The 17,858-nt window shown below is 41.6% G+C and overlaps 2 protein-coding genes across 2 annotated transcripts in view; one reads left to right on the forward strand and one right to left on the reverse strand.

Annotated features, from left to right (window-relative positions):
• The window catches only part of vps8 (VPS8 subunit of CORVET complex), a 371,669-nt gene that overhangs the window by 320,586 nt on the left and 33,225 nt on the right, over positions 1-17,858 (reverse strand). The window lies entirely within an intron of this gene.
• On the forward strand, positions 10,430-11,533 carry LOC117523121 (DELTA-sagatoxin-Srs1a-like). The gene is made up of 2 exons (XM_034184541.1): positions 10,430-10,530; positions 11,107-11,533. The coding sequence occupies exons 1-2, from the start codon at positions 10,463-10,465 to the stop codon at positions 11,531-11,533; spliced, it is 495 nt and encodes a 164-aa protein (XP_034040432.1). The 5' UTR covers positions 10,430-10,462.

Here is a 17,858-nt window from a genome sequence, read left to right on the forward strand (position 1 = left end):
ACATTAACACTGCCTTTTCCTTTGGCCACCTTTCTTTTTTGTTACCAATGATAACACTCCATCACAGCTGGCTGTTTCTGAAACCACTCTGTCCAAGTGAGGTGAAGCACTGGTTCATGATGTAGTTGGGCTCAAAATCAAAAATGAAATGTATTAATTTGTTTAGCGCCAACTCACAACAGTGTCGTCTCAAGGTGCTTCACACAACACAATTTGAACATCACAAAATGAATTACAAAATCAAAAGGCACAATAAAAGAGTAAAAACATAGAGTAAAAAGAATTTTAAAAACATAATACACTAATGATAAGACTGGGAAAACAGATGGGTCCTAAATCTAGACTTAAAAGTCTCTACAGAATCTGACTGTTTTATTGACGCAGGGAGATCATTCCACAGAACAGGGGCACGATAAGAGAAAGCTCTGTGACCCGCAGACTTCTTATTCACCCTAGGGACACAAAGTAGTCCTGCACCCTGAGAACGCAGAGCCAGAGCTGGTACGTAGGGCTCAACCACATCCAGAGGTGTCAAATCCAGGTTCAGAAAGTAAAAGTCCAGCCACATATTTGTTCCAACTTCCCAATAAACCAGCTGATTGTAATTAGTTCAGCTCTTCAGGCAGGTGGATGAGCTAATTATTGAGATCACCTGTTTTAGGTGCATAGGTAAAAGCAACACATGGGAGGGTTTTTTTTTTTTTTGAACAATATTTTTATTATTCTGCAACAACATACAATAAGTATTACATTTACACAACGTTATTTTTCAAAATCATACCCGGTCCCTCCCACCCCGCTCTCTCTCTCTCTCTCTCTCTCTCTCTCTCTCTCTCTCTCTCTCTCTTTCTCTCTCTCTCTCTCTATATATATATATAAACCACACACAAATAGAGGCTGCATGACATCTTATATACACTGATGAAGACACAAATTGTAAATAAAAAACAAATTAAGATTTACTTCTGTAGGAATTGTCCGATATCTTCTTTTTTGATAAATTCTGCAAATGGTTTCCAAATGTCCTCATATGAATCCAGTCTGTTCCTAAGAAAATATGTAATTTTTTCCATAGCCATACAGTCCGCCATGTACTTAATCCAAGTGTTGTGGCTGGCGTGCCTGGCTGGCTTTTGTGTGTCTTTTGTTTCTGTCTTTTGGTTTTCCTTCCAGGTGGTGCGCATTTGGGACTGAGTGGCTGTGTAGCTGAGTTTATCAGGACCTCACCCTGATCACCTGCGGCTCGTCAGGACTCACAGCTGTGGTGCATCTACATGGATTGGAACATGGTGGCATTTAAGACTGGAGTACACAGTGTGTATTTGCCAGAGACACGACCTTGTGACCAGACGGGTGAGATCGTCGTCTCGGGAGCCATCTCATCATCAGTGGATGCAGAGAACGTCCAGGTTTGATGCATGGTCTGTGAAAGAGGAGGGGGTGAGGTCTCACGCTCGTCAGCACACTTCCTGAGGTACGTTAGATTTTGTGACTAACATTTATACAGTCAGTAAATGTGGTGTCCCTCACACCTTATTATATTGAGCTGTATGTTGGTCGTGTAATCAGCTTCCTCTGCAGTGGAGTTTTGTGAACTGGGTGTTCCATGCCTGCAGGGTGGGAAGCTGATTAGTAATTAAGCCAGGAAGTGTTTGCTGTTTGTGCACCTTTGAGCGTTCTCTCTGTGTGTTGAGTGTGGACTCACATAATGATTCCTTCTTTCACAGACTCGGTTTGTCGCAGCCGACTGGGGGGTGTCGGCGGGGTCCTTGGGTCCGGGTTGGTTCTGGCTCCGGACCGTTGGCACTGCTGGGAGCGCACCGCAAAACCACCACGCCAGACCGCGCACTTTTATATTTTTTCACAGCACTGTTATGTTCATTAAACTGTGTTATCCTTTGTACCGTGCTCTGCTTATTTTATACTGGGTCCTTCAAACGCTGGTCGGTTCTCCGGGCTGCGTCCGACACATAACACCAAGCTCCTATAGCAGGAGGTTGAGATTTTTTCCAACTTAATGATATCAAACGTTTAGCCTGCAAGATAGCGTAATTTACCAGTTTAAGTTGATGAGGTCTCAATTTAACATGTTTTGAATATAAATGAAATATAATCATCTTGGCATCAAAAGGGATGCGCATGCCTACAATTTGGCTAGTTATAGTCATCACCTCCTGCCAGAAGTCCTGAATCCTTTCACATTCCCAAATACAATGCACAAATTCCCTCTGGCTTCTGCACACTTGAAACATGTGTCAGGAATTCTACAGTTGTATTTATTCAGTTTCACCGGGGTTACATATGTTTGCATTATCCAATTATATTGTATTAATTTTAAATTAGTATTAAATGATTGTTTTTGAGATCTGAGACAAGTTGTTCTCCAATCATCTTCTGACATGTCGACATTCAAGTCCGTTTTCCAGGATGCAAGTTTAGAAAAAGATGTTTCAGGGGAACCTGTAATAAGCCAATTATAAAACAACGAAATCAACCCTTTCTTTGTGCAACTTTTTGTAATCAACTCTTCTAAGGGATTAAGGGTTGGAATTTGGATAGACTGCTTTTGCATTGAAGCTAAAAAGTTCCGAATTTGCAACTATTTAAAAAAATGTTTGCGTGGAACATTGTATTTCAGGATTAATTCCCCAAAAGACATAATTACTCCATCTCTAAAAAGGTCCCCAATTTTCCCAAGACCCTTCCTAGCCCAGATACAGAAACCTGCATCCATCTTTCCTGGTTTAAATGGCGCAGATAGGGCTAAATTGTGAGATTTTGTTATCCATATTCATTAATTCTTTTACAGTATACCATACATCAATCATATTTTGGATTATTGGGTTATTGGTATTAGCCTTAAGCTGTTTTGGCTGCTCAGAATACAAATATAAATTCAATGATAAGGCAACATAGCTGGATTCAATATCCACCCAAGAGGGAGAATTCTGAGAGTTGAAATAAAATATGATTGTTCTCAATCAATCAATCAATCAATTTTTTTTATATAGCGCCAAATCACAACAAACAGTTGCCCCAAGGTGCTTTATATTGTAAGGCAAGGCCATACAATAATTATGTAAAACCCCAACGGTCAAAACGACCCCCTGTGAGCAAGCACTTGGCTACAGTGGGAAGGAAAAACTCCCTTTTAACAGGAAGAAACCTCCAGCAGAACCAGGCTCAGGGAGGGGCAGTCTTCTGCTGGGACTGGTTGGGGCTGAGGGAGAGAACCAGGAAAAAGACATGCTGTGGAGGGGAGCAGAGATCGATCACTAATGATTAAATGCAGAGTGGTGCATACAGAGCAAAAAGAGAAAGAAACAGTGCATCATGGGAACCCCCCAGCAGTCTACGTCTATAGCAGCATAACTAAGGGATGGTTCAGGGTCACCTGATCCAGCCCTAACTATAAGCTTTAGCAAAAAGGAAAGTTTTAAGCCTAATCTTAAAAGTAGAGAGGGTAGCCTAGAGAGGGCAGTATTATCTGGCTACTATTAACTGAGTAGCCAGATAATACCAACAGATATTGGGGCATTTCAAACTCCCAGTGTCAAATGGGAGGTATAATAATGACAGACGAATTCGGGAACGTTTCTTATTCCAAATAAATTTCTTAATTAACGCTGACATTTTAGTAAACATTCCAACGGGTGGCGCCAGGGGAATATTTTGAAATAGATACAAAAATTTAGGTACTATATTCATTTTCAGAATGTTAACTCTGCCTAAAAGGGATATAGGTAGCGTCATCCAATGTTCCAAATCCTTAGAAGTAGATTCTACTATACTTAAATAATTAATTTTCACTATATCTTCTATCAAAGGCACAACTTTAATCCCTAGATATGTAAAACCAGGGGTAACATCAAACACATTTTGATTATTTTGGTTATCCCCTGATTTGAGAAGCATTAATTGTGATTTTGTTGTGTTCACTTTATACCCTGAAAAGCTACCAAATTTATATAACAGATCTTTGATTGCTGGTAGTGTTATTTCAAATTTTTCAAAAATAGAATAATATCGTCAGCAAATAGAGCAACTTTGTGTTCCTTGCAACCAATACTAATGCCTTGTATTTGTTCACTCAATCTTATGGCTATCGCGAGTGGTTCAATAGCCAGAATAAACATAAGTGGTGAAATTGGTGACCCCTGAGGACAGCCTCTCTTGATTTTGAAAGGCTCAGAGATTACTTCATTTGTCATTACCTCAGCAACAGGACAGTCATGCAGTAATTTAATCCATTGCAAAAAATATTTCCCAATTCTGAATCTATCGATAACTTCAAAAAGATATGGCCATTCAATCCTATCAAAGGCCTTCTCCGCATCAAGCGAGAGAAGGCCTGTATCTTTTGCACCTTTTTGGTCATGAAGAATATTAAATAATCTTCACACATTGTGAAATCCCTGTCTACCTTTAATAAACCCATTTTGATCATCCACCACAATGCTGGGAAGCACACCCTCCAATCACCTTGCCAGTACCTTACACAGAACTTTGGTGTCTGTATTAATCAAACTTATAGGCCGCATATTTTCACATTTAGTGTTTGGCTTTCCTGGTTTAGGAAGTAAAATTATTAAAGATTCTTTTATTGATTTAGAGAGGCTTCCGTTTTTATAGCATTCATTATACATGTCCAAAAGAGGTTTCACCAATTTATCTTTGAAGTGTTTATACAAATCAATGGGTATACCATCAGGCCCTGCCGTTTTGCCAGCCTTTAATGCTTTAATAGCTTCATCAATTTTGTGTATATCAATTGATTGGTCAAGATTGACTCTAACATCCTCAGAAATTTTGGGAATATCAAGCCCATCAAGAAAAGTATCTTGCATTGTTGCATTAATATACAACCCCTGGCAAAAATTATGGAATCACCGGCCTCGGAGGATGTTCATTCAGTTGTTTAATTTTGTAGAAAAAAAGCAGATCACAGACATGACACAAAACTAAAGTCATTTCAAATGGCAACTTTCTGGCTTTAAGGAACACAATAAGAAATCAAGAAAAAAGTTTGTGGCAGTCAGTAACGGATACTTTTTTAGACCAAGCAGAGGAAAAAAATATGGAATCACTCAATTCTGAGGAAAAAATTATGGAATCACCCTGTAAATTTTCATCCCCAAAACTAACACCTGCATCATATCAGATCTGCTCGTTAGTCTGCATCTAAAAAGGAGTGAACACACCTTGGAGAGCTGTTGCACCAAGTGGACTGACAAGAATCATGGCTCCAACACGAGAGATGTCAATTGAAACAAAGGAGAGGATTATCAAACTCTTAAAAGAGAGTAAATCATCACGCAATGTTGCAAAAGATGTTGGTTGTTCACAGTCAGCTGTGTCTAAACTCTGGACCAAATACAAACAACATGGGAAGGTTGTTAAAGGCAAACATACTGGTAGACCAAGGAAGACATCAAAGCGTCAAGACAGAAAACTTAAAGCAATATGTCTCAAAAATCGAAAAGTGTACAACAAAACAAATGAGGAACGAATGGGAGGAAACTGGAGTCAACGTCTGTGTCCGAACTGTAACAAACCGCCTAAAGGAAATGGGATTTACATACAGAAAAGCTAAACGAAAGGCATCATTAACACCTAAACAGAAAAAAAAAAACAAGGTTACAATGGGCTAAGGAAAAGCAATTGTGGACTGTGGATGACTGGATGAAAGTCATATTCAGTGATGAATCTCGAATCTGCATTGGGCAGGGTGATGATGCTGGAACTTTTGTTTGGTGCCTTTCCAATGAGATTTATAAAGATGACTGCCTGAAGAGAACATGTAAATTTCCACAGTCATTGATGATATGGGGCTGCATGTCAGGTAAAGGCACTGGGGAGATGGCTGTCATTACATCATCAATAAATGCACAAGTTTATGTTGATATTTTGGACAATTGAAAGGATGTTTGGGGATGATGAAATCATTTTTCAAGATGATAATGCATCTTGCCATAGAGCAAAAACTGCAAAAACATTCCTTGCAAAAAGACACACAGGGTCAATGTCAACGAGCAGATCTGATTTGATGCAGGTGTTAGTTTGGGGGATGAAAATTTACAGGGTGATTCCATAATTTATTCCTCAGAATTGAGTGATTCCATATTTTTTTCCTCTGCTTGGTCTAAAAAAGTAACCGTTACTGACTGCCACAATCTTTTTTTCTTGATTTCTTATAGTGTTTCTTAAAGCCAGAAAGTTGCCATTTGAAATGACTTTAGTTTTGTGTCATGTCTGTGATCTGCTTTTTTTCTACAAAATTAAACAACTGAATGAACATCCTCTGAGGCCGGTGATTCCATAATTTTTGCCAGGGGTTGTATTCTGATTTGTACAAATTTTCATAAAATGATTTAAAAGCTTTATTTATTTCCAATGGATCCGCAGTAGTGTCTCCATTCGGTGTCTCCAATTTTGTAATTGCTCTTTGTGACTCCTCTTGTTTCAAACGCCAAGCAAGAAGTCTACCTGGTTTCTCACCCTGATCATAAAACTGCTGTTTTAACCTTTGTAAGTTTGCTGCAGCTTTTTTGTTTGTTATTTTGTTATATTGAGTCCTAAGCAGTAATAGTTCTTTTAGAATGTCATTGGTTATTTGGTCAACTTGCAAACTTCTCTCTTCTAATATTTTTATTCTTTCTTCCAGACATTTTATATGCTTGTTTTTCTCTCTTGTCTTCGTACTGGTGTAGTTAATAATCTGTCCCCTTAAATATGCCTTGAAGGCTTCCCATCTCACAGTAGCCGTTGTTTGAGATGTGTTGTAAGTAAAGTATTCGTCAATCTGTTTTCCCACAAATTCAAGAAATTGTTTATCTTGCCTCCATCCTAATTGAAATCTCCATTTGCCTCGTGTTTTAATTAATTTTGGTTCTGTAAATGTCATAGAAACAGCTGCGTGGTCAGAAATTACTATACCATTATACTGACAAGCTTTTATATAAGGGATTAACTCCACCGATACCAAAATATAATCTATTCTAGAATACACTCTGTGTGTGCTTGACCAACATGAGTATTGTTGTTTCATAGGATTTTGGAATCTCCATACATCCATAATATTTAAATCTTTTATAAACTGGTGTAACACTTTCCTGGTTCTCTTATGTGTATTATCACTGCCAGATGACCTGTCCTTGTATGGGTTTAGCACACAATTAAAATCACCAGCAATAATATGTTTTCCTTGGATAGCAGCGATCCTCAAAAACAAGTCATTAAAAAAGCCAGGATTATCATCAGTCGGACCGTATATATTAATAGATTAAGCCGTGATGATAGGAGAGTTCCTTGTATTATCAAGAACCTACCATTTTGATCATTTATCATTTTTTCGACTTGAAAAGGAACAGATTTATGAATCAGTCATTACTCCCCTAGAGTTGGAGGAATAAGGTGATGAGAAAATTTGACCTGGCCATCTACGTTTTATCCTAACCATTTCAGAAGCTAATGTGTGTGTTTCTTGCATAAACACAATTTTACCTTTCAAGTGCTTTATCCTACTCGTAACTTGTTTTATCTTTACCAATTTGCGTATATCTACAATTCCAAGAAATACAATCTATAAGGACATCAGTCATACTCTATCCATCAATAAGCTCAATTAACGAAAGGATTTTTACAGAAATAAAGAATCAAATTCTCTATAACGTTATCCCAAATACATATAAAACAAAAAAGAGAGAGCGACCCTCCCCATTCCCAGGCCTGTATAAGAACGTACAGGCACCCCCAAACCCCTGAAATACTTCCAATGCTCATCTGGAACAGGTCCACACTACTATGAGGAACTATTCTTCTACTTTCTTGCTACAGTTGCTTGCAAACAAAGAAAAACGTAAAAAATAAAATCCACCTCATGATTATATTTAACACCTGTACTTTTGGCACAAATGAAATTGTCAACTATAGGCGCGTTTAAAATACAAAAAAGAAAAACCTCAAAAAGAAACAAACATGTCCCACAGTAACAAAGATATGTTACAACATAACGGTGCCATCAGTGATACCGGTTACTCATCTGGTCTCTCCATCTTCTTTATGAAGTCATCCACTTCGGCAGGACTGTCAAACACATGCGTGCGCTCCTCATTGGTCAGCAGCAGCCTCGCAGGGTAGATGATCCGGTGTTTGGACAGCCCTCTCTCACGCACCTTCTTCCTCACTCCGTCGTATTTTCTTTGCTGTTGGTATATCTCAGTTGGCAAGTCCGGAATGAATCTTATCCTATTGCCTTTGAATGTTAGCTCTTTCTGCATTCTTACTGCGGTCATAATCTTCTCTCGATCTCTGTAGTTTAAACACTTTACGATCACGGTCCTCAGAGAGGCGACTGGGAGCTTGTTTGTTTTGATCCGGTGCGCCCTCTGTAGGACTGGGGGACTAATCTTCAAGATGTCCGCTATCCATTTTTCCATAAAGGAGCATAATTCTGTACCGTTTTCTTCCTTTTCTAGCAGCCCTAGTATGCGGATATTAGAATGTCGACTTCTTGCTTCCAGGTCTTCCAACTTAGTGGTCAGGCTTGAAGATTTCTTCCTTAAACTCTGCACTTCAATTTTCAGCGCTTCTATTTCGTCGTCAGCACTGGAAATTCGTGTCTCTGCCTCGGAGATACGTCCTCCGCACTGTTGGATATCAGATTGAGTGCTTTGGGTTGCCGACATAACTCCGCTCATTTCTTAGTGAAATTCTTTCTTAAATGTCTGGATAGCCAACATCAGATCCACTGTGGAAGGCATAACCGAGCCTGCGGCGTCCACCTGTTGAGTCCTGGGCGTCTCGGACACAGGCTTCACATGAGCGGAGGCTGCTTCCTGATCCTCTCTGCCTGCAGCCACCTCCTCGTTTGGCTCGTTAATACTTTCGGTCGTAATATGCCTGGGTCTCAAGTTTTTCGGCATATTTGCACTCTCTATTCGCCTGTACACAGTTTGTGCCAAATTTAAAGCTTAGTTGTGGATTCTAATCAGTATTTACAGAAAGTGCAACCGAGCACAGAAAAAACACGCCTGCTCAAAGTGCCGCCATTACAGGAAGTCATGGGAGGGTTTTTACTTTCTGAACTTGGATTTGACACCTCTGACCATGTCAGCCAGGTAGGGAGGTGCCAGTCCATGAACAATTTTATAGGCCATTAACAGCACTTTAAAGTTTGATCTCAGAGAGACAGGAAGCCAATAAAGGGATGCCAGAATGGATGTAATGTGGTCAAACTCTCTGCTTTGCATCAAAAGTCTGGCAGCAACATTTTGAACCAAATGGAGACCCCTAATGCTGGACTGCGGTAAACCAGAAAATAGAACATTGCAGTAGTCCAATCTAGAAGAGACAAACGCATGGATCAGGGTCTCAGCATCAGCCATAGACAGGATGGGACGAATCTTCACTATATCTCGTAGGTGAAAGGAAGCAGTCCTCATAATATCTGTAATGTGGAGGTTAAAGGACAACGTAGGATCAAAAATTACCCTAAGGTTCCTCACTTTATCCGTATGGTGTATAAAACACGAACGTAAGCTAAGCGCTAGCCTCGTCAAATTGATGCCGATGTCTCGCTGGACCAAGAACCATCATTTCAGTCTTATCAGCGTTTAAAAGTAGAAACTTACTAGACATCCAGCTTCTCACTGATGCAAGGCAATCTTCCAAAGATTTTATGTGGATGAGATTACAAGCAGTTATCAGCAAGTACAACTGAGTATCATCAGCATAGCAATGAAAAGCAATCCCAAAACGCCGCAGAACATGCCCAAGGAGTGCTAGATAAAGGGAGAAGAGCATGGGGCTTAGGACAGATCCCTGTGGAACCCCGAATTTCATGTCACTAAGGTCAATACTGGGAGGTCAAAATTCTATGTGGCAAAAAAAAAAAAAAAATCATGCATTTCTGACACCTATAAATGCCGTTTTTTTTTTTTTTTTACTGAATTTTGGGTTTCAAGTAGGAAACCAACAGAAGCCCTGAAATGCTCACATCAGTGTTTTGGCGATAAAAGCTGGTCAAATGTGGGGCAAGGTCTTGACTGTTTGTTTGAGAAGTTGACTTGTTTTAAAATAAATGAATGAATGAATACTTAGAAAAGCAGCATGGTGTCTCGGTGGTCACCACTGTTGCCTCACAGTGAGAAGGTTCCAGGTTCTCTTCCCACATGGTCCTTTCTGTGTGGAGTTTGCATGTTCTCCTCATGTTCACATGGGTTCCTTCCTGGAAATCAGACGTCCTGCCACTTCCAAAGACATGGCAGTGAAGTGGTGACTTTGAATGGACTGTAGCTGTGAATGAGTTTAGCCCCGCCCCCTAGCATGGGAAACATGCATCTTTTTCTCCTGTGCTTTCTAATGCAGAAATACAGTGAAATGATAGCTTCCTGTGTGTGTGTGTGTGTGCGCGTGTGTCTCTCTCAGATATCTGCTGGGGTCCACAGGCTGTCTGGTCAGGATGCCTCACCGCAGCTGCACTGTGGAAATTCAGAATAACTCCGCCTACTACACACTGACCAACCCAAGGTAATGTGCCGCTTTCAACCTCCACCAACAGTGCTGTTCATTACACAAGCTGTGTGATGGATCCCGAGGACATGTTTAAAAAATAAGAAGAATTAACCTAAAAGTATGGGAATCTCTGGGCTTTTACATTTTTACTTTTATTGAGAAAAAAAGGTGCATTGTTTCGTAATTTTCAAGATAATACCAGTACTAACAAATCATGATGAACTGAGGGTTTGTTTGTTTTCAAAACTAAATTATTATTGGGATTTAATTCTTATTGAGACTGAGCAGATCATCACTAAGCAGGCAGACTGGACTATCCACCACAGAAGTAGTTCCCAGTTGTGGCCCTGAGGGACCCCCTAACCAGCACATTGTTCATCTGGTCCTGCCTTCACCAAAACCTGATTATCTGACACCCCAACAGAGACCTGAAGGAGCCCAGCGGATTCTGAGCTTCAGAGCAGGGCGAGATCAGAACCATGCAGGTTAGGTGGTCCCTGAGGGTCACAGGTTGAGTGGATTTGAGTGGTTTTCGGCGTGAAGCAGTAAACAGTATCTCTGATACTTGTTCCGTTTTGTCTTGACCATCAGGGTGTTCACGGAGAGCGGTTGCTGTGAAATCCCTCTGCCGCCCATGGTTGGTCCTGGCGCTTTCGCCAGCGCACTCTTCAACAAGATCACCGGGGCCGCTACTGGAGCTGTAGGGGTCATGACCTATGACCTCTTCAACCCTGACCTGAATGATTACAGCCATATAGTGGCCATCATGTACTCTGTGCCCTTTGACCGAAATCTTTATTCCAACTGGTTTGCAGTGGGAATCTTTGACAGAGGCAACAACTGCGACTACAACCTGTACGATATCATGTACAACGGCAGCGAAAACTGCTTCGTCAGAGCGCAGGCCGACGGGTCCAGCAGCTCTTATGAGGGCGATTACGTCACCGTCAGCGCCTCCATGTCAGAGTCCGGTGAAGCAGTGCTAAAGGTCGACCTCACCGACACCGACACGTACTGAGTCATAGGATTCAACTAAATAAGGCAGTTCCCCAAGGATTGTTTGAACCAAATCCATGGTTTCTCACTGAACCGTGCACAGTAACTACTGCAGCAAATTCTGCTCTGCCTTTAAACTGTGTGCACACTTTTAAAGATTAAAGATGGAAAAGTGGCTCAAAGCTGACAGTTAATCAACGTGTTCACACACACTCACACACAACAGGTACACTTTTTATGTCACAGTATATGGTTTTGGGCAGAAAAGGCCGAATGAAAAAACAGCTGTGTTACGTCGTCTTAAACCCTCGCTGCAACATACGTCATTTAATTGTTAGCTTTCTTTGGTGTTTCAGTTCAATGAATTAAATAAGGTTAGAGACATGATGGAATGTAATCAGAATTTACACTGTATCAAGAAGAACCAATAAAAATTATCCTTTGGAATTGACGTGACTTCTGAGGCTCTGCTTTCAACTTATTGTTTGGTTGCCAACAAACAAGACAAAAACACACAACAATCACGTTTACTCATTATGACCACCAACCAAGCAAAAATACCATCAACACAAACACACGCACGCAAGCACACACACACCATTCCATCCCCAGCTCTGAAAAGTAACCATCCGTCTCCCACGTCCAGGTGAAGCATGTGCGTGTCCTCGGTTTTCTCCCGTCACTGTGGTGCTCAGCACTGAGGCAGCTATGTGCTGGATCACGCAGAGAGAAATGCCTCACCAGTGGCGGCTGGCCCATAGGGGGCACTTGGGCACCGCCCTCCCAGATGTGGAGAGGAAAATTATAAAATATATTTTTTTAAAAAGTATTATCAATGTTCGTTTTACTTAATAGTATGTGGCTACATGTAATCTGAATTATTAAAACAACATTTCCACCAACTGACTCTCATTCAACAGTACATTTATTTCCACCGACAGAACATATTTCTCTTCTTAGGCGCTCACTCAAAGAGCCCCTTGGAGTTCAGCAAAATGACCAATTGTGTGTGGTTGTCAGGCTCTGGACCCATAATGCAGACTCCCGGATCAGGCTTGGATGTAAAAGAAATCATGGTCTTTAATTCAGGCTCAGGTTCGGTACACAGATGATCAGTCGGCGAGGCAGAAGCACAAACGGGGTCAGGCAAATACGCAGTCATGGGTAAGCAGGGTTCAAACGCACGAGCAGACAGACATCATGGAAGAGGCAAAAGGTGCAGTCAAAAACACAAAGCAGGATCTGGATACACGGTGAATCAAAAACAGGACTTGATACAGAGCTGGTAGGTGTACAAAGACAACAAACGAGCAGGGGTGTGGTGGCTGGGAGGAGATTAAATAAGACAGGAGTTAACACGTGAGGAATAATCTAGAAAGGGGCCTGGCTAGTGAACGGAGATTTAACACAGTGCAAGATGGGGAGGAAGAGAGTGCACAAAGTGAAGTGACGTAGGATACAAAGATGCATCAGCAGGTGCCAAGAGTGAGTGTGAAAGAAAAGACAGAGCGGACAGAAACAAAGTGAAAGACAAAGACATGAGGCAGGTGCAGAGATGTGAAGTGCAGGACAAGAGTGCAGCGATCAGAGGGAGACTGAGATAACAATGAAGCTCAGTGTGAGAACTGAAATGAGTGCAGACAAAGACAGGATGAGACGCAGGTGTACGTGAGAAGGGAAGAGAATTACTGACATGAGCACTTATGACAAAATAAACATGAACTGGCAATAAAAACTCAAACAGGACAGAAAAGCAAACCAGAAGATAAACAACATAAAAACTGATCAGAGAATTATAAGAAATTAAACACAATGACAAAACTAAACTGGAACAGGCAGACATAAACTCTACGTAGAACAGACACTAAGTGACAACAAAACCCGACATTAAAGTGCTACAAATAACAGAAATGAAAACAGCAAAAATAAGCTGATGATAACTAAATGATAAATTAATGAACAATAAATGAAAACAACTGACTGAAGAAAACTGGAACAGAACAAAAGACCAAAGTAAAAAGCAACAACATAACAGAGAATAAACCAGCATGAAAATAAGCAACTAATAACAAAACTGGGGTCGAAGGAGAACAGCAAGGGGAAGAAATGGGCACAACGCCCAGATTAGGCCAAAACCATGACAATGGTTGCTAAGGAAAAATAATAAATATTTGGCCAATCAGCTTCACCAAATTTAATATCTTGGGCGGGGGCGACCCGCAATAGAATTTTTGCCCCTGGATTTATCAAAGTGCTCCTGTTTTTGGTGGAAACAAAAACCCCACTGGAGTTAGTTGAAGAACTTTGGGACACAGATTTTGGTAGGTGAGGGGCGAACCCGGGATAAAGGAGCAGCCAGAAACTGCCGCACACTGGCGGCGCTCACGTAGGCGGCTCCGGCTCAGAGTTTGGTCGGTGGAAAAGAAGCCTCACAGTGCCAACGAAAACCAGCTCCCAGCCTCACGTCTACAAATGGAGCCAAGTCTGAGTCCTGAGTTTGTTTGTTTCTTTACAGAGGCGTGTGGTACACACACAGTCTCTCTCTCCATCTCTCTCTCTCTGAAGGTGATGTGAACATTGTCATATGTACATAATGTTATTTTGTCGATTGAGGAATGTTTCCACACTTTGAAAGAGCCTAAATGTGCTGATATGTTCTGTTCAGGTCGGTGTCACTGTGAACATCAGGATGTGTTTGTCTGAAGATTTTTTCACTGCAGTACAGTTTGGTGTACTGTGTGTGTTAACTGGTGTCAAATGGTAAAATGTTCCTTGATCAAGAACTTGAGTGTTGTATTTCAATTCAATTCAAGTTTATTGATATAGCACATTCAAACACAGCTGCAGTTGACCAAAGTGCTTCACAATAATAGTAATACAATAACTGTAAAATATTAACAAAGGAAAATAATAACAAATCTAAAAATACAGAGCAAGCAGAGCAAAGCAAACACCACTTAGCCAGTGTTGAAAGCCAGGGAGAAGAGATGAGTTTTCAGTCTGGACTTAAACTGTCCCACAGGCTCTGAGGACCTGACAGTCAGCGGAAGATCGTTCCAGAGTTGTGGTGCTGCCACAGAAAAGACTCTATCACCTCTGGATTTAAGCCTGGCTTTAGGAACAGGCAGGAGAAGCTGGTCAGCTGACCTCAGAGCCCGATGTGGAGCCCTATACAGTGCAGACACTTAAAAACAATCAGCAAAACTTTATATTTAACACGGAAGCCGACAGGGAGCCAGTGTAAGGTGCAGAGCACAGGGGTGATGTGCTCATGCTTCTTTGTTTTAGTCTAAAGGCGGGCTGCAGCATTCTGTACACTCTGCAGGTGCTGCAGGGAGCGCTGGTCCAGCCCAACATAGAGAGCATTACAATAATCCAGACGTGATGTTATAAATGCATGGATAGCTCTTTCAAAATCAACTCAAGTAAAATAAGATTTAATCTTGGAAAGAGTCCTCAGCTGAAAGAAGCTGGCCCTGATGACAGAGCTGATGTGTTTATCAAATCTGAACAATGGGTCAACTATCACCCCTAGATTTTTTACAAAAGGGTGGCAAAAAGTGGACAGAGAACCGATAGCACTATCTTGTCCTTGAAGAGGGTCACTTTGCCCGAACACTAAAATCTTAGTTTTATTTTTATTAAGATTCATCCAGACTTGTACATCATTCAGACAGTCCTGTAGTATTTTTACAGCAGCCTGGGTATCACAGGAAATTACAGGAAGGTAAATCTGAATGTCGGGGGGAGTTCCAAGATGGTGGACAGGTTAGTAGCATAGATTTATAGCTCGCCCAAGTCGGTAAAATTAATCCACTCAAACTGATTAATTCAACATATAACCTCCATAAATTTTGAGATGAGTGGTATTCGAAACCGGGGAAGCGCCAAAACCTCAAAGAAAACTCAAGAGCCGTCTCTGAAAGAAGGCGGCTCTGACAAGAGTGAACGAGTGAGTGAAACAACGGAGAAAATGGAGCACGCCAAAACTCTGAAAGCTGCACTCGCCGGCATCAGCAATGATATACGGTCCCTCAATCAGGAGCTCCATAATGAGCTTATAACATTCAAAGAGGAACTCAAAGGTGAGATGAAGCAAGAAATAACTTCATTAAGACAAGACATAGAGCGAAAGCTGACAGAAAATCATACAGAGCTACAGGAGCAGAAGACGAACATAACCGAGGCACAAGCTCGCATAACTGAGCTGGAGGAGCATAACACAGAGATTAGCAACTTGCTAACGAAGCTAACAAAGCAGGCACATCAGATGCAGGATAAACTAACGCACCTTGAAACGAGATCTCGATGGAATAATGTCCGGATTTTCGAGGACACAGAGGGAAGCTCCATTACAGTCTACTTGGACCAACTTCTTAAAAAAAGAGTGGGAACTACCCGAAGATACCGACCTACATATACAACGAGCGCACAGAATGTCCACATCACAAACGGGTCCTGGCAGAGCTCCAAGAGCAGTCGTGCTTAATTTTCTCAAGTTTGAGACTAAGGAGATGATCCTGCAAAAAGTCTGGCAGAAGAAGGGAATACAGGTGGGCAACAAGAAAATTCAATTTGACCATGATTACCCCACTGAAATCGTCCAAAAACGCAAATCATATCTGGGCATCAAGAAAATACTGAAAGAAAAGGGGATTCATTTTCAGACCCCATTCACCAAAATAAGAATTCACTAGAACAGCGGTGTTAAGAACTATGACAGCGCAGGAGATGCAGCGCAGGATATGAGAGCAAAGGTGTTGTGAAAGTGTAGTGACACGGACCCACAACAGGGGGCGCAAAGGAACGGACAATAGAAGAAGTCAAATCTGAACACTTTACTGTTGTGAATGCCACAACTACATACAGCAGATTTCAGAATGAATACAAAGTCAATCAATCAAGGTGTCGTGTGGGCAGGCTCGACGATACGAGACGTCCGTCTGGAGAAGAACCGGAACCACACGATTTCCTCCGCCACCAAACCAGGAGAATACTGGAGCCGCCAAGTCCCGAGTTCCCCCAGGTGGCCACCGTCTCCGCGTGTCGGATCTGGTACTGCTGGCGAAGAGCAAAAACAGTCAGCAAGTCAGGTGGGAAAACACCTCCATCTTAACACCAGAAAGCTGGCACGTGCAGTAGTAAGTGTACTTATCAAAGGTTTGGAGTGAAGACGTCAGTCCAAACCCAGCCTCCAGCTACAAGCACTCACAAAACCTACTGCAAAAATAACACAAGCAAATACTGTCTGTGGTAGACAAAACAATGGCTGAGAACAAATTACCTCGATAGGACAATATCTCGGCGACGTGGTGGAGGTGTCGTCCTGCTTTTAACTTGGGGTGAGGCGTAGATGATTGGTGACAGCTGTCATAGCCGATGAGTAACAGCCTCGGCCGCTCTTGTGGGGCGGCAGCGCCCTCTCGTGCCTGAAGCCCGCACTTCAGGCAGGGCGCCCTCTGGTGGTGGGCCAGCAGTACCTCCTCTTCTGGCGGCCCACACAACAAAAGGGACTAATTGTGGAGATGCTGGACGTGGATGTGGGACGAGTGGAGGAGACAACTCAAAGGAATCCGGGATGGCAGCAAGTGAGACAGAGCAGGTTGAGTCAAAATACGGCAGCACAACGAGCAAAGGAGAAGTTGCAGGAATATCAAAGGAGATCTGATAATTAACATCTTCCATTTGTAAAAAGTTAATAAGACTTCAAATAACATTGACTGGGTCAACTCATTTAATCTATTGAAGCAAGGAAAATAAGATATGACCCATAGATGGACATAAATAATACAAGAAGGCTTCAGATACTGCGGTTTATTTTAAGATACTACCGACTGGGTGAGGCATACTGATGTTGGACTTGTCTAGACTAGGCTTGAAGAGCTATGGGTCTAGGGATGGGCCCTCACAGGAGAGGATTTCCCATCCACCCACCAACAGGGACTTGGGGGATGAAGAACCTCTGAGTGGAAGTTCCATGTGGTATTTTTTATTTTCAGTTTTGTTTGAGTTAATGTTCATGTTACTTTTGGGCTGCTTGAGGAAATACATAAGCATAATAGTGAAGAAATATGGTGTGCAATGATCTGAAAATATTGTCCTTAAATGTAAATGGTCTAAATACACCTAAAAAGAGGGGATTAGTCATAACAAAGTTGAAAAAAGAGAAACCACAAGTCATATTCTTGCAAGAAACTCATCTGTCTCTGACAGAACATGAAAAAATGAAAAAAATTGGATATAGGAATTCATATTACAGTACATATAAACAAGGACGTAGAAGGGGGTTGCAACACTAATCCCAAACTCAACAATATTTGTCTGTGAAAAGGAAATCAAAGATAAAG

This window comes from Thalassophryne amazonica, chromosome 13, assembly GCF_902500255.1.
Source record: "Thalassophryne amazonica chromosome 13, fThaAma1.1, whole genome shotgun sequence".
NCBI classification, from domain to species: domain Eukaryota; kingdom Metazoa; phylum Chordata; class Actinopteri; order Batrachoidiformes; family Batrachoididae; genus Thalassophryne; species Thalassophryne amazonica.

Excerpts from the sequence above, each read along its gene's own strand:
- LOC117523121 (XM_034184541.1), top strand. The coding sequence starts at position 10,463 with ATGCCTCACCGCAGCTGCACTGTGGAAATTCAGAATAACTCCGCCTAC. Across the intron at positions 10,531-11,106 it reads TACACACTGACCAACCCAAG|GGTGTTCACGGAGAGCGGTT; the intron begins GTAATGTGCCGC and ends CTTGACCATCAG.